At 52.6% G+C, this 17,336-nt stretch overlaps 1 protein-coding gene across 3 annotated transcripts; it reads left to right on the top strand.

The window, feature by feature from the left end:
• The first annotated feature begins 122 nt into the window (after nt 1-122).
• Nucleotides 123-13,075, top strand: XNDC1N (XRCC1 N-terminal domain containing 1, N-terminal like). 3 transcript variants are annotated; one of them, XM_077298884.1, is made up of 10 exons: nt 123-144; nt 2,547-2,614; nt 3,130-3,268; nt 3,358-3,513; nt 9,655-9,809; nt 10,809-10,885; nt 11,226-11,422; nt 11,649-11,745; nt 12,215-12,318; nt 12,731-13,075. In XM_077298884.1, the coding sequence occupies exons 2-10, from the start codon at nt 2,570-2,572 to the stop codon at nt 12,949-12,951; spliced, it is 1,191 nt and encodes a 396-aa protein (XP_077154999.1). In that variant the 5' UTR covers nt 123-144; nt 2,547-2,569; the 3' UTR covers nt 12,952-13,075. The 3 variants fall into 3 exon arrangements, with proteins under 3 accessions (XP_077154999.1, XP_077155001.1, XP_077155000.1); XM_077298886.1 differs by having other exon boundaries at nt 125-144; nt 12,751-13,075; XM_077298885.1 differs by lacking the exon at nt 123-144 and adding an exon at nt 1,075-1,096.
• Nucleotides 13,076-17,336: the final 4,261 nt, after the last annotated feature.

Here is a 17,336-nt window from a genome sequence, read left to right on the forward strand (position 1 = left end):
GACAAACGGAGACCCTGAGTGCGGGCTCTGGTGGGCGGGGTGTGGAGGCGTGGCATGGGGGACGTCGGGGGCGTGGCTGCGGGCTGAGCGCGGGGATTTCAGACTTCTGCAGCTGTGGAGGCGCAGACTGAGACTCCGGTGCAGGTGCGTAATAACAGGGTCCTGGAGTGTCAGCGGTGCAGGGACCCCTGGGGGTATCGTGTGCGATCCCATCCCAGACAGATGTCTGCCTAGCCTCTGTGTGAAGACTTCCATTGGAGGAGAACTCACCACCTCTCGTGGCTGCCTGTTCCACTCATTCATCGCCCACATTAGTCGGTGTCCTCAGAGACTCCGGGGGTCCGGTGTGTGGTCGGTGTCGTCCTCAGAGACTCCGGGGGTCCGGTGTGTGGTCGGTGTCGTCCTCAGAGACTCCGGGGGTCCGGTGTGTGGTCGGTGTCGTCCTCAGAGACTCCGGGGGTCCGGTGTGTGGTCGGTGTCGTCCTCAGAGACTCCGGGGGTCCGGTGTGTGGTCGGTGTCGTCCTCAGAGACTCCGGGGGTCCGGTGTGTGGTCGGTGTCGTCCTCGGAGACTCCGGGGGTCCGGTGTGTGGTCGGTGTCGTCCTCGGAGACTCCGGGGGTCCGGTGTGTGGTCGGTGTCGTCCTCAGAGACTCTGGGGGTCCGGTGTGTGGTCGGTGTCGTCCTCAGAGACTCCGGGGGTCCGGTGTGTGGTCGGTGTCGTCCTCAGAGACTCCGGGGGTCCGGTGTGTGGTCGGTGTCGTCCTCAGAGACTCCGGGGGTCCGGTGTGTGGTCGGTGTCGTCCTCAGAGACTCCGGGGGTCCGGTGTGTGGTCGGTGTCGTCCTCAGAGACTCCGGGGGTCCGGTGTGTGGTCGGTGTCGTCCTCAGAGACTCCGGGGGTCCGGTGTGTGGCCGGTGTCATCCTCAGACTCCGGGGGTCCGGTGTGTGGTCGGTGTCGTCCTCGGAGACTCCGGGGGTCCGGTGTGTGGTCGGTCTCATCCTCGGACACTCCGGGGGTCCGGTGTGTGGTCGGTGTCGTCCTCAGACTCCGGGGGTCCGGTGTGTGGTCGGTGTCCTCAGAGACTCCGGGGTCCGGTGTGTGGTCAGTGTCGTCCTCAGAGACTCCGGGGGTCCGGTGTGTGGTCGGTGTCGTCCTCAGAGACTCCGGGGGTCCGGTGTGTGGTCGGTGTCGTCCTCAGAGACTCCGGGGGTCCGGTGTGTGGTCGGTGTCGTCCTCAGAGACTCCGGGGGTCCGGTGTGTGGTCGGTGTCGTCCTCAGAGACTCCGGGGGTCCGGTGTGTGGTCGGTGTCGTCCTCAGAGACTCCGGGGGTCCGGTGTGTGGTCGGTGTCGTCCTCAGAGACTCCGGGGGTCCGGTGTGTGGTCGGTGTCGTCCTCAGAGACTCCGGGGGTCCGGTGTGTGGTCGGTGTCGTCCTCAGAGACTCCGGGGGTCCGGTGTGTGGTCGGTGTCGTCCTCAGAGACTCCGGGGGTCCGGTGTGTGGTCGGTGTCGTCCTCAGAGACTCCGGGGGTCCGGTGTGTGGTCGGTGTCGTCCTCAGAGACTCCGGGGGTCCGGTGTGTGGTCGGTGTCGTCCTCAGAGACTCCGGGGGTCCGGTGTGTGGTCGGTGTCGTCCTCAGAGACTCCGGGGGTCCGGTGTGTGGTCGGTGTCGTCCTCAGAGACTCCGGGGGTCCGGTGTGTGGTCGGTGTCGTCCTCAGAGACTCCGGGGGTCCGGTGTGTGGTCGGTGTCGTCCTCAGAGACTCCGGGGGTCCGGTGTGTGGTCGGTGTCGTCCTCAGAGACTCCGGGGGTCCGGTGTGTGGTCGGTGTCGTCCTCAGAGACTCCGGGGGTCCGGTGTGTGGTCGGTGTCGTCCTCAGAGACTCCGGGGGTCCGGTGTGTGGTCGGTGTCGTCCTCAGAGACTCCGGGGGTCCGGTGTGTGGTCGGTGTCGTCCTCAGAGACTCCGGGGGTCCGGTGTGTGGTCGGTGTCGTCCTCAGAGACTCCGGGGGTCCGGTGTGTGGTCGGTGTCGTCCTCAGAGACTCCGGGGGTCCGGTGTGTGGTCGGTGTCGTCCTCAGAGACTCCGGGGGTCCGGTGTGTGGTCGGTGTCGTCCTCAGAGACTCCGGGGGTCCGGTGTGTGGTCGGTGTCGTCCTCAGAGACTCCGGGGGTCCGGTGTGTGGTCGGTGTCGTCCTCAGAGACTCCGGGGGTCCGGTGTGTGGTCGGTGTCGTCCTCAGAGACTCCGGGGGTCCGGTGTGTGGTCGGTGTCGTCCTCAGAGACTCCGGGGGTCCGGTGTGTGGTCGGTGTCGTCCTCAGAGACTCCGGGGGTCCGGTGTGTGGTCGGTGTCGTCCTCGGAGACTCCGGGGGTCCGCTGTGTGGTCGGTGTCAGCTGTCCGCGTTCTTTCTCTCCTTCCCCGGCTGCAGATGTTTCTTCTCACTGCTGTAGGTGCCGTGTTCACACCTGACCTGTTCCCGCTGGATTCCCTTTTTCTCTGGTTATTGTGATTTCCGGCCTCATTGTCTTTTTCCCTTTTATTGCAGAGTCCAGGAGCCCCGTCCCCAGGATGGCGCCGGTCACAATCCGTCACATCGTGTCCTTCAGCTCACAGGTGCGCGGCTGCGGGCAGTGACTGTGAGCACAACATGGCGCGCTGTCTGCACCCACCGGGATTGTGGTCGCCCTAATGTCAGTGGGCCGGGAGCTGCTCCTGGTACAGGCGGATGCCGGCAGTGTAGCACAGCTGACCTCTGCAGCTCCTGAGGCCGCACCCGACGTGTCCATGATTTGTTTAAGCTACAATTCTTATTTTTAGGGCTAAACCTCGGTCTCTCAGGCTCACACGACTCACTTGTTGCTTCATTTATTTTTTTGTTTTTTAATTGAGCAAAACCCCCCTAATATTTCCATCTTCTTGTGTGTGTTACCTTTGGCCACTAGATGGCGGCACATACACTGCAGGCTGATTAACAGGACCCGCTCGCTTTACTGCCTGCTGTGACAGCATTTCTTTTGTGTTTATGATCCCAGTTTCGTTCTTCACGTGGCCCCGACGTTCTGCTCTCCTATTTGTATCACAGGAGCCTCGACGCGCAGGTTACACACTTCTCTTTCCACCTGTTACAGGACCCGAAACATCCGGTGGAGAATCTCCTGATTGACAACCTCACCCAGCCGTGGCTCAGCTGTCCCCGGGACCGCAGCCGGCAGCTCCGGGTGGAGTTACAGTTGGACCGAGCCTGTCACATCGGCTACATTGATATAGGTGCCGCAGTTGGAGCAGATCTTGGTGTTCCAGCTTGTGTGTGACTGGGGGTGTCTACTCTCATGTGTTGTGTCCTCCCCCGTGAACAGGAAACAGTGGTTCGGCCTTCCTACAGATCGACGTGGGACGTTCCATCTGGGCTCTGGATAAGGGGTTCACCACTCTCCTCCCCACGACCACGCTGATGCCACCGGCAGACGCCAGACTGATGAAGAACCACAGAGGGGTCCGGATGTTCAAAGAGGGTAAAGGAAAATGGTGACAACAGCTCTAGATGTAACTGATGCAGAAAATGTAATTTTTTATTTATTGCAGCTTTAGGTGTGACTGTAGTACAGCAGCATGTAAAAGTTTGTGCACCTCTGGTCAAAATTACTGTTATTGTGAACAGTGCTGTCCAAAAGAGGAGATGGAAGCTGCAGATGTGAAGACACGAGAGCTCCTCACAATGCATGGAGGTCTCCACCCTAAGTCTAAGGGTACCGTTACACAAAACGATTTACCAACGATCACGACCAGCGATACGACCTGGCCGTGATCGTTGGTAAGTCGTTGTGTGGTCGCTGGGGAGCTGTCACACAGGTGACGTCACCGCTGTGCTCTGCTTTCACTTTACGGCCGGCAGTCAGTCAGTGCGGGAAGCAGACGGCAATGGACCTGACGGACACCGGAATGTGAGTATGTACTGTTTGGTTTTTTTTACATTTACGATGGTAACCAGGGTAAACATCGGGTTACTAAGCGCGGCCCTGCGCTTAGTAACCCGATGTTTACCCTGGTTACAAGTGAACACATCGCTGGATCGCTGTCACACACACCGATCCAACGATAACAGCGGGAGATCCAGCGACGAAAGAAAGTTCCAAACGATCTGCTACGACGTACGATTCTCAGCAGGATCCCTGATCGCTGCTGCGTGTCAGACATAGCGATATCGCTGGAACGTCACGGATTGTGCCGTCGTAGCGATCAAAGTGCCACTGTGAGATGGTACCCTAACACCCAAAGATTGTACGCCAGCAGAAAGGATGGTGGTGAAGGCCTGATAAGCATCCAAGCCACCATCACGGATGAAACCAGGAGTGTCCAGGAATACATCAGGAAAATGGCTCCAAAAGATGAGATGCTGAGAGAGCCTAAGGCAGCAACAGCAACAGATCTGGAAGGAGCAGGACCATGAAGCACCATGGCAAGACAAGCCGCTGCATGGGACGTACCATCGACAGATAATGGAGGCGGTTGACATGGAGAAATCCTACCAATGGCTGGAGAAAGCAGGACACCCGAGACAGAGGCACTGATCATAGTGGCAAAAGAGTGAGCACAAAAGAACCAGATCCATAGAAGCCGGAATCTACAAGACAAGACCCAAGGTGCAGACTATGCAAAGAAACCTCAGAAATCGTCCAACACCCAATGGCAGGATGCGAAATGCAGGAACAGCGTCTACCGAACGCCACAACCAAGGAGCGGGAACTGTATACAGGAACATCTGCACAGCGTATGGGCGAAGTCCAGGTGGGAGACCCCAGATAAATGGTGGAGAATGAAAGGGCTAAAATCCTGTGGGATCTAAAGATCCAGATGGATAAGCAGGTGTTGGCGAACCAACCAGACGTTGTGATAGTAGACAAGGAGCAGAGGACAGCAATGATAATAGATGAGGCAGCAACATCAGAAAGAAGGAATATGAGAAGCTGGAGAAACACCAGGGCCTCAGAGGAGAACTGGAGAAGGTGTGGAGGCAACAGTGATTCCAGTGGTGATCGTAGCACGTGGAGCAGTGACCCCTAAGAGGAAGGATGGCTGCAACAGATCTAAGGAGCAACATCTGAGCTCTGTCCAGAAAAGCGCAATGCTGGGAACAGCTAAGATCCTGCACAGAACCCTCAAACTCCCAGGGGGACCCGAGAATGAGAAAGGTCAACGAAGACCACCCCCATTGGGGGTGAGAAGGAAAATTTATATATAGATAGATTATTTATCTCTATAGATATCGTATATACTCGAGTATAAGCCGAAACACCCCCCCCCCCCCCCCCAATTTTGCCACAAAAAACTGGGAAAACTTAATGACTCTAGTATAAGCCTAGGGTGGGAAATGCAGCAGCTACCGGTAAATTTCAAAAATAAAAATAGATACTAATAAAAGTAAAATTAATTGAGACATCAGTAGGTTAAGTGTTTTTGAATGTCCATATTGAATCAGGAGCCCCATATAATGCTCCATACAGTTCATGATGGGCCCCATAAGATGCTCCATATTAAAATATGCCCCATATAATGCTGCACAAATGTGGATTATGGCCCCATAAGATGCTCCAGAGATATTTGCCCCATATAATGCTGCACATGACCCCATACAGATATTTTCCCCATATAATGCTGCACATGGCCCCATAAGATGCTCCATACAGATAATTGCCCCATATAATGCTGCACATGGCCCCATAAGATGCTCCATACAGATAATTGCCCCATAAGATGCTCCATACAGACATTTGCCCCATATGCTGTTGCTGCGATTAAAAAAATTAAAAATGACATACTCGCCTCTCAGGCCCTCGGCACTTGCTATATTCACCTGCTCCCCGTTCCACTGCCGACTGCCGCTGTGTCTTCCCCCGTCCTGTGCACTGATGTTCAGGCAGAGGGCGGCGCGCACACTAATGGCATCATCACGCCCTCTGACCTGAGCGTTACTGCAGAGGACGCAGCGGCGCCGACGGTGGAACGGGGAGCAGGTGAATATAGCGCACTGCGTTATACTCACCTGCTCCTGGCGCGGTCCCTGCAGGTCTGTACCCCGGCGCCAGCAGCTTCTTCCTGTAGTGAGCAGTCGCATGGTACTGCTCATTACAGTAATGAATATGCGGCTCCACCCCTATGGGAGTGGAGTCGGGTCCATATTCATTACTGTAATGAGCAGTACCATGCGACTGCTCACTACAGGAAGAAGCTGCCGGGGAAAAAACGCGCAGGGACCGCACCAGGAGCAGGTGAGTATTATTACACAGCTCCGCTCCCCCTCCCCTGCCGACCCCTGGGTATGACTCGAGTATAAGCCGAGAGGGTTACTTTCAGCCCCAAAAAGTGGGCTGAAAATCTTGGCTTATACTCGAGTATATACGGTAATTTCATCTTTTATATTTTCAAAATTACAAAAACGACAATTGGCTGACGCAAAGGTTTGTGCACCCTTGGATATGTGTGCTCAGATAACTTTGACCCAGGTTTCAGACCTTAATTAGCCTGTTAAGGTTATGGCTTCTTCACTATCATTGTTAGGAAAGGCCGGTGATGGAAATTTCCCAGCTTTATAAAAACCCAGCCTCCTCTAACCAAAAAACAGCAGCTTTGGATTCTTCTAAGCAGCTGCCGAGCACTCTGAAAAGGAAAATGGTGGAGCCCACAAAGCAGGAGAAGGCTATAAGAAGATAGAAAAGCGTTTCCATGTTGCCTTTTCCTCATTTAGTAATGTAGTTAAAAAAATGGCAGTTACCAGAAACAGTGGAGGTCAAGATAAGGTCTGGAAGACCAAGGAAAATTTCATCAAGAGCTGCTCATAGGATTGGTAGAGAAGCAAATCAGAACCCCTGCTTGGCTGCAAAAGACCTTCAGAAAGATTGACCAGACTCTGGAGTTGTGGTACATTGTTCATTGAAGAGTCATCAGAGGAAAACCTCTCCTGCATCCAAACAATGGAATTCAGCTTTAGATGTCTGCAAAACAACATCTAAAGAAGCCTGATGCATTTTGAAAGCAAGTCCTGTGGACCGATGAGGATAAAATAGAACTCTGTGGCCACAAGGATAAAAGGTGGAGAAAAAAGGGCACAGAATGTCAGGAAAATAACATCTCGCCAACCATTAAGCATGGGGGAGGAACATTCTTTGCACTGTGTTGCAGCCAATAGCGTGGGGAAAATTTCAAGGGTAGAGTGAAGAATGGATTCAATGACATTTCAACAAATTCTTGAAGCAAACAAAAAACATCTGTAAAAAAGCTGAAGGTGAAAAGAGGAAGAGGATGTCTGCTACAAATGGAGAATGGTCCTAAACACACATCACAATCCACAATAGACGACCTCAAAAGGCTCAAGATGAAGGTTTTACATTGGCCCTCATAGTCCCCTGATCTGCTGTTTTGAGGTCTGGCCACAGATTTTCAATGATGTTCAGAAGATGTAAGACGCCCCAGGAATCTCACAGAACTGGAGGAATTCTCCAAGGAAGAATGAAGGCAAATCCCTCACACAAGAACTCAGACTCTTGTATGGCTACAAAAAGCGTTTACAGACTGATACTTGCAAAAGGAGGCGCTACGAGGTACTAACCATGCAGGGTGCACAAACTTTTGCATCGGCCCATTTTCCTTTTTGTAAAAATTTTAATATATATATATATATATACAGTGGGGCAAAAAAGTATTTAGTCATTCAGCAATAGTGCAAGTTCCACCACTTAAAAAGATGAGAGGCGTCTGTAATTTACATCATAGGTAGACCTCAACTATGGGAGACAAACTGAGAAAAAAAAATCCAGAAAATCACATTGTCTGTTTTTTTATCATTTTATTTGCATTTTATGGTGGAAAATAAGTATTTGGTCAGAAACAAAATTTCATCTCAATACTTTGTAATATATCCTTTGTTGTCAATGACAGAGGTCAAACGTTTTCTGTAAGTCTTCACAAGGTTGCCACACACTGTTGTTGGTATGTTGGCCCATTCCTCCATGCAGATCTCCTCTAGAGCATTGATGTTTTTGGCTTTTCGCTTGGCAACACGGACTTTCAACTCCCTCCAAAGGTTTTCTATAGGGTTGAGAGCTGGAGACTGGCTAGGCCACTCCAGGACCTTGAAATGCTTCTTACGAAGCCACTCCTTCGTTGCCCTGGCGGTGTGCTTTGGATCATTGTCATGTTGAAAGACCCAGCCACGTTTCATCTTCAATGCCCTTGCTGATGGAAGGAGGTTTGCACTCAAAATCTCACGATACATGGCCCCATTCATTCTTTCATGTACCCGGATCAGTTGTCCTGGCCCCTTTGCAGAGAAACAGCCCCAAAGCATGATGTTTCCACCACCATGCTTTACAGTAGGTATGGTGTTTGATGGATGCAACTCAGTATTCTTTTTCCTCCAAACACGACAAGTTGTGTTTCTACCAAACAGTTCCAGTTTGGTTTCATCAGACCATAGGACATTCTCCCAAAACTCCTCTGGATCATCCAAATGCTCTTTAGCAAACTTCAGACGGGCCCGGACATGTACTGGCTTAAGCAGTGGGACACGTCTGGCACTGCAGGATCTGAGTCCACGGTGGCGTAGTGTGTTACTTATGGTAGGCCTTGTTACATTGGTCCCAGCTCTCTGCAGTTCATTCACTAGGTCCCCCCGCGTGGTTCTGGGATTTTTGCTCACCGTTCTTGTGATCATTCTGACCCCACGGGGTGGGATTTTGCGTGGAGCCCCAGATCGAGGGAGATTATCAGTGGTCTTGAATGTCTTCCATTTTCTAATTATTGCTCCCACTGTTGATTTCTTCACTCCAAGCTGGTTGGCTATTGCAGATTCAGTCTTCCCAGCCTGGTGCAGGGCTACAATTTTGTTTCTGGTGTCCTTTGACAGCTCTTTGGTCTTCACCATAGTGGAGTTTGGAGTCAGACTGTTTGAGGGTGTGCACAGGTGTCTTTTTATACTGATAACAAGTTTAAACAGGTGCCATTACTACAGGTAATGAGTGGAGGAAAGAGGAGACTCTTGAAGAAGTTACAGGTCTGTGAGAGCCAGAAATCTTGATTGTTTGTTTCTGACCAAATACTTATTTTCCACCATAATATGCAAATAAAATGATAAAAAAACAGACAATGTGATTTTCTGGATTTTTTTCTCTCAGTTTGTCTCCCATAGTTGAGGTCTACCTATGATGTAAATTACAGACGCCTCTCATCTTTTTAAGTGGTGGAACTTGCACTATTGCTGACTGACTAAATACTTTTTTGCCCCACTGTGTATATATATATATATATATATATATATATATATATATATATATATATATATATATTTTTTTGCCTAAAATATCAAGGAGAGGCGTCATCTGTAACTTTAGGCCTTTTACAGATCATTTCATCTTCATCTCACTTCACTGTTCACAATAACAGTGATAGGGGATAAACAGTTACATGCCACTGTAGATGTGAGTGGAGAATGTGTGAATTTACAGAATACAGCTCTGGAGGTAACTGGAGTATATGAATATTTTCAGTGGATGCAGCTCTGGAGGTGACTGGAGTGTGTGCTGCTCTGGGGGACTGCAGGTTTTTCTGTAGAGCAGACTCCCCTTCTCTGTACAATCTCTGGTGATTTCCGTCCTCGGCAGGAGACTTCCTCGCAGGAGCCGCCCTGGAGAAGTGGGACCGTGTCCGTGTCACCTGCACGCAGCCCTTCAACAAGCAGGAGCAGTTCGGTCTGTCGTTCATCCGCGTTCGCTCCGCCACGGATAAAGAGGATGAGGAGCGGCTCAAAGGCTCTGGGGTACGTCGTGTGGTGTAGGAAGGACGACCCGGCTACTTCCCTCATTAATGACATCATGGAACTACATCTCCCAGCATGCCTTTTGTTTCCAGAGGGGCTGACACATCTGACCCCGGATGATGGATCTCCGTCCGTAGGAGGAGACTGAATCCACTGCAGAGGACTGTAGATCCTCCGCCCCCCTCCGTTGTGCTCTCGGCAGCGGCCCCCTCCGTTGTGCTTTCGGCAGCGGCCCCCTCCGTTGTGCTTTCGGCAGCGGCCCCCTCCGTTCCGCTCTCGGCAGCGACTCCCTGTAGATCCTTCGTCCCCCTCCGTTGTGCTTTCGGCAGCGGCTCCCTCCGTTGTGCTTTCGGCAGCGGCTCCCTCCGTTGTGCTTTCGGCAGCGGCTCCCTCCGTTGTGCTTTCGGCAGCGGCTCCCTCCGTTGTGCTTTCGGCAGCGGCTCCCTCCGTTGTGCTTTCGGCAGCGGCTCCCTCCGTTGTGCTTTCGGCAGCGGCTCCCTCCGTTGTGCTTTCGGCAGCGGCTCCCTCCGTTGTGCTTTCGGCAGCGGCTCCCTCCGTTGTGCTTTCGGCAGCGGCTCCCTCCGTTGTGCTTTCGGCAGCGGCTCCCTCCGTTGTGCTTTCGGCAGCGGCTCCCTCCGTTGTGCTCTCGGCAGCGGCCCCCTCCGTTGTGCTCTCGGCAGCGGCCCCCTCCGTTCCGCTCTCGGCAGCGGCTCCCTGTAGATTCTCTGGCCCCCTCCGTTGTGCTCTCGGCAGCGGCCCCCTCCGTTCCGCTCTCGGCAGCGGCTCCCTGTAGATTCTCCGGCCCCCTCCGTTGTGCTCTCGGCAGCGGCCGCCCTCCGTTGTGCTCTCGGCAGCGGCCCCCCTCCGTTGTGCTCTCGGCAGCGGCCCCCCTCCGTTGTGCTCTCGGCAGCGGCTCCCCTCCGTTGTGCTCTCGGCAGCGCTGCCATTAATCGAGCTCCAGGCCATCTGTTATCCATCACTGCTCTCTTCTCCTTACAGGGCGGCCGCTCCTGTCCGGTCTCTCCCCTACACTCCGGAGAGCAGCCCACCCTGGATGCTCAGGACCCCGAGGCCCGGTACGTACCCGCTGGGGTCATTCTCACCCGCTCCTAGGATCTCGCGGTCTGTGGGTGCAGTCAGCAGCGTCCCTTCTGGTGCTCTGTCCCTCCGCCATTCTTTACACTGCAGCTCTTCTACAGTGTTAGTTGCTTTGCTGGAGAGGGCGGTTACTGCACCTTTGGTCTGAGCTCTTTCCCCTGTGCTTTACCCTGCAGCCTTTCTTCATCACGGTAGTGAGACCCTGTGTATTTCTTCATATGTGAGGACCCTGATTAATCTCAGCCCACCTCCGAGCTGTTAGTTCTGGGGGGTCCTGGATTTAATCCTCTGCCCCTCATGTCGTGTCTCTACCTCTAGGAGTCAGAAGCTGCGAGACAAGCTGCAGAGCGCGGCCTCCCCTCCCCCGGCCTCCATGAGCCGCTCCGCGCGCATGCTTCTGCTGTCTGCAGCCAAGTCCCGAAAACGCCGCCCTCCAATTACTGCCGTTCCGATCCCCTCCATCCCGTCATGTGGGGACCGTGGCAGCCAGCAGGGGGACAGCCCGGTGTCCTCCGGTAAGTATCCGCCTGTGGAGGACTGACATCTGGGGGATCAGTGGGACCCCCACAACACCTGTCTGGCACATTAGATCAGAAGGGAACGGCCCCTTTAAATTCAGACATTTTTGCAAACTTCTGTTTCCCCGCTGCAGTGACCCCATCACAGCTCCCGGCTTTTATACAGGGGTCTGCCCGATCATTTATGTTACCGTAACCCTCCATTTTCTGGCTGCTCCCGCAGGATCTTGTCCCGAGACCCCCATGACGAGACTCCACCCCTCAAAGAAGGAACACGAGACCCCTAATCACCGACTGAAAATGGAGGAGGCCCGAAGAAGGTAGGATGTCTCCAGAGACCCCTAGGGCTCTAACACCCCCAATGTGACAAGCTCCTAAAGGGGTCTCCATCCACAGCGCGTCTCCTCCCCGGCCCCCCAGTACTGTCCGGGTGTTCGCACATCAGTGATAGGACGTAATTCATGGCTTCCCCCATAGCTCCGTTCTGACGGGGAATCTCGGGATCTTTGGGGGTCCGGGCGATTAGGGGCTGATTACAATATGGAGAGAACTTGCTCACTTGGCACCTTTCAGTGTTGAAAGACCCCTTGTAAGAGGATCTGGGACCTGGCTGCCCCCGTCCCTCGCCTTCTGATGCTGCACAGCTCCAGGGGTTACACTGCGCTGTGCCCGCCTCCGGGGGTCCTCACTGCTGACCGCAGGCACATTGCAGCACGAGGCGGGGGGCTGCTCCGCTCACAGGGAGCCGTGTGACCGTTACTAACAAGCTGATAATGTCTCCTTTATCAGGAAGAGAGCGCAGACTCGTACCAGCGAGAGACACCGGACACCAAGGAGAGAGCGTGACAGTCCGAGCACCGAGACCAACACCAACACGTGTCCGATCTGTGCAGGTGAGAACGGGGGGCACATGTCCATTATATGGTTATTACAGGTCGCATCCCCCTCTATACACATCATTGCGGATTATACGTCTGATGACACATTATATATCTGTTCTCAGGACACTTTCCCCCCGCTCAGCTCCTGCTCCACGCCGCCTCCTGTACGGGGGGCACATGTCCATTATATGGTTATTACAGGTCACGTCTCCCCCTCTATACACATCAGTGCGGATTATACGTCTGATGACACATTATATATCTGTTCTCAGGACACTTTCCCCCCGCTCAGCTCCTGCTCCACGCTGCCTCCTGTACAGGGGGGGCACATGTCCATTATATGGTTATTACAGGTCACGTCTCCCCCTCTATACACATCAGTGCGGATTATACGTCTGATGACACATTATATATCTGTTCTCAGGACACTTTCCCTCCGCTCAGCTCCTGCTCCATGCTGCCTCCTGTGGTGAATCCTCGGTATCGCACTGTGTCGTCCTCTCCTCTTCTGACGATGACTGGGATGATGCCCTGCAGCTGTCGGCCGCTCCGCACCGGCCCGAGTCCTGGGTTCAGTGCCCGCTGTGTGGTTTCCCTTTCCAGGAGGATGAGATTGAAGGACACGCCAGCCGTTGCGGAGAGTAGCGGTGACATCCGGGATTCATCTTGTGTGCAGATCTCTGGACTCCGCACGTCAGTGGCCGCTGCTCTTTGCTGGGTGCTGCTCCTGCCTGCAGACATTACCCTCCGACACCTTCTCCTGTGCCTCCCCCCCCCCTTCCCGGCATTGTAGACAAAACAATGGGGACAGCTGCTCTATTCGTTTGTTTGGGTGTTAGGACTTATGCAAAGAATTATTTAATTATTTAATTCACAGAAATAATTCTTTCCTCCCTTGTTACCCATCATTCTATATTAATTCCACGTTTTGCGACCGCTCTACTCAGTATTGTGAGTACTAAATAGGACTCCCATAAAGTATCGCCTATGTAGTGACCACAGGGCAGTCCGTTGATGCAGTGGCACGTGTAGTGACCTCGGGGCAGTCCTGTGAAGCAGTGGCATGTGTAGTGAACACAGGGCAGTCTGTTATGATGACCTGGTGGTTAGGAGCACTAGGAATGACCTGATGAGCAAACTAGTAATACAGGACAAGCTCTGGGAAGTGGGAGCTTTGCTGACCGCAACCCCTAAACCTATCACAACAACTAGAAATAGCCGTGGAGCGTACCTGACTCTGCCTAGACGCCTCTTCACAGCCTAAGAGCTAACTACCCCTAAAGATAGAAAATAAGGCCTAACTTACCTCAGAGAAATTCCCCAAAGAAATAGGCAGCCCCCCACACGTATTGACTGTGAGTTAAGATGGAAGTCACAAACACAGGAATGAAATAGGTTTCAGCAAAGGAGGCCAGACTTACCTTTTCTATCCTCAAGTCTGTTTAGTTATCTTTGCGGTCAGCATAAAAAACTACAAAAAAAAAAACCACGCAGAGTGTGCAAAAGAGACCCCACACCGACTCACGGCGTGGAGGTGCCACTCTGCATCCCAGAGCTTCCAGCTAGCCAAGCAGGATCATGATAGCAAGCTGGACAAGGAAACAGTGGTAAACAAATAAGCTAGCAGGGACTTAGCTTTTGCTGGAGTAGACCGGTCATCTGAAAGATCCAAGAGCAAACTGAACCAGTACTAGGACATTGACAGCTGGCATCAAGTAACGATCTAAGTGGAGTTAAATAGAGCAGCCAGCCTAGGACTAAACGATTTCAGCTGAGGACAGAACCTCAGAACCAGCAGCTCCACTCACAGCCACCAGAGGGAGTCCATGGACAGAACTCGCCGAAGTACCATTCATAACCACCGGAGGGAGTTCGAGAACAGAATTCACAACAGTACCCCCCCCCCCTTGAGGAGGGGTCACCGAACCCTCACCAGAGCCCCCAGGCCGATCAGGACGAGCCAAATGAAAGGCACGAACAAGATCGGCAGCATGAACATCAGAGGCAACCACCCAAGAATTATCCTCCTGACCATAACCTTTCCACTTGACCAGGTACTGAAGTTTCCGTCTCGAAATACGAGAATCCAAAATCTTCTCCACCACGTACTCCAACTCCCCCTCAACCAACAGCGGGGCAGGAGGGTCGACGGAGGGAACCATAGGAGCCACATATCTCCGCAATAACGACCTATGGAACACATTATGGATGGCGAAAGAAGCTGGAAGGTCCAAACGAAACGACACATGATTAAGAATTTCAGAAATCTTATAAGGACCAATGAAACGAGGCTTAAACTTAGGAGACGAAACCTTCATAGGAACATAACGAGACGATAACCAAACCAAATCCCCAACACGAAGTCGGGGACCAACACAGCGACGGCGGTTAGCGAAACGTTGAGCCTTCTCCTGGGACAATGTCAAATTGTCCACCACGTGAGTCCAAATCTGCTGCAACCTGTCCACCACAGAATCCACACCAGGACAGTCCGAAGACTCAACCTGTCCTGAAGAAAAACGAGGGTGGAAACCAGAATTACAGAAAAAAGGCGAAACCAAAGTGGCCGAGCTGGCCCGATTATTAGGGCTTGTTTCCACATGCGAGAATCACGTCCGTGTCTCGCATGTAGAAACCAAGCTCTGGTGTCTGCACTCCGGAGCAGAGCGTGCGGCCGCATAGGAACACATGGAGCCGCACAGCTCCGCTCCTGAGTGCCGGCGCCACAGCTTGGTTTCTACATGCGAGACACGGACGTGATTCTCGCATGTGGAAACAAGCCCTTAAGGGCGAACTCAGCCAAAGGCAAGAAGGACACCCAATCATCCTGATCAGCAGAAACAAAGCATCTCAGATATGTCTCCAAAGTCTGATTGGTTCGTTCGGTTTGGCCATTTGTCTGAGGATGGAAAGCCGAAGAAAAAGACAAATCAATGCCCATCTTAGCACAAAAGGCCCGCCAAAACCTCGAAACAAACTGGGAACCTCTGTCCGACACGATGTTCTCCGGAATGCCATGTAAACGAACCACGTGCTGGAAAAACAACAGAACCAAATCAGAGGAGGAAGGCAACTTAGGCAAAGGCACCAAATGGACCATCTTAGAAAACCGATCACAAACCACCCAGATAACAGACATCCTTTGAGAGACAGGGAGATCTGAAATAAAATCCATGGAAATATGCGTCCAGGGCTCTTTTCGGGACCGGCAAGGGCAAAAGCAACCCACTGGCACGAGAACAGCAGGGCTTAGCCCGAGCACAAGTCCCACAAGACTGCACAAAAGAACGCACATCCCTTGACAAGGAAGGCCACCAAAAGGACCTAGCCACCAAATCTCTGGTACCAAAAATCCCAGGATGACCAGCCAACACCGAACAATGAACCTCAGAGATAACTCTACTAGTCCATCTATCAGGGACAAACAGTTTCTCCGCTGGGCAACGGTCAGGTCTATCAGCCTGAAACTCCTGCAGCACCCGCCGCAAATCAGGGGAGATGGCAGACAAAATTACCCCCTCTTTGAGAATACCAGCCGGCTCAGGAACTCCCGGGGAATCAGGCACAAAACTCCTTGAAAGGGCATCAGCCTTCACATTTTTAGAACCCGGAAGGTACGAAACCACAAAATCGAAGTGGGAGAAAAACGGCGACCATCGAGCCTGTCTAGGATTCAACCGCTTGGCAGACTCGAGATAAGTCAGATTCTTGTGATCCGTCAAGACCACCACGCGATGCTTGGCTCCTTCAAGCCAATGTCGCCACTCCTCAAACGCCCACTTCATAGCCAACAACTCTCGATTACCCACATCATAATTGCGCTCAGCAGGCGAAAACTTTCTAGAAAAGAAAGCACATGGTTTCATCACCGAGCCATCAGAACTTCTTTGAGATAGAACAGCCCCTGCTCCCAACGGTGACGACGACGGGCGAATATACCCTTTCTCCAAGGACTCCTTTACATAACTCCGCATAGCGGCGTGTTCTGGCACAGATAAATTGAACAGTCGGCCCTTCGGAAACTTACTACCAGGAATCAAATTAATAGCACAATCACAATCCCTCTATTGAGATGCATTAACACTTTACGGGCCAGCTGTACTGTTATGATGACCTGGTGGTTAGGAGCACTAGGAATGACCTGATGAGCAAACTAGTAATACAGGACAAGCTCTGGGAAGTGGGAGCTTTGCTGACCGCAACCCCTAAACCATCACAACAACTAGAAATAGCCGTGGAGCGTACCTGACTGCCTAGACGCCTCTTCACAGCCTAAGAGAAAACTACCCCTAAAGACAGAAAATAAGGCCTAACTTCTCAGAGAAATTCCCCAAGAAAATAGGCAGCCCCCCACACGTATTGACTGTGAGTTAAGATGGAAGTCACAAACACAGGAATGAAATACGTTTCAGCAAAGGAGGCCAGACTTACCTTTTCTATCCTCAAGTCTGTTTAGTTATCTTTGCGGTCAGCATAAAAAACTACCAAAAAAAAACCACGCAGAGTGTGCAAAAGAGACCCCACACCGACTCACGGCGTGGAGGTGCCACTCTGCATCCCAGAGCTTCCAGCTAGCCAAGCAGAATCATGATAGCAAGCTGGACAAGGAAACAGTGGTAAACAAATAAGCTAGCAGGGACTTAGCTTTTGCTGGAGTAGACAGGTCATCTGAAAGATCCAAGAGCAAACTGAACCAGTACTAGGACATTGACAGCTGGCATCAAGTAACGATCTAAGTGGAGTTAAATAGAGCAGCCAGCCTAGGACTAAACGAGGTCAGCTGAGGACAGAACCTCAGAACCAGCAGCTCCACTCACAGCCACCAGAGGGAGTCCATGGACAGAACTCGCCGAAGTACCATTCATAACCACCGGAGGGAGTTCGAGAACAGAATTCACAACAGTAGTCCTGTGATGCAGTGGCACGTGTAGTGACCACGGGGCAGTCCTTTGATGCAGTGGCATGTGTAGTGACCACGGGGCAGTCCTTTGATGCAGTGGCATGTGTAGTGACCACGGGGCAGTCCTGTG

This window comes from Ranitomeya variabilis, chromosome 3 (genome assembly GCF_051348905.1).
Source record: "Ranitomeya variabilis isolate aRanVar5 chromosome 3, aRanVar5.hap1, whole genome shotgun sequence".
NCBI classification, from domain to species: Eukaryota; Metazoa; Chordata; class Amphibia; order Anura; family Dendrobatidae; genus Ranitomeya; species Ranitomeya variabilis.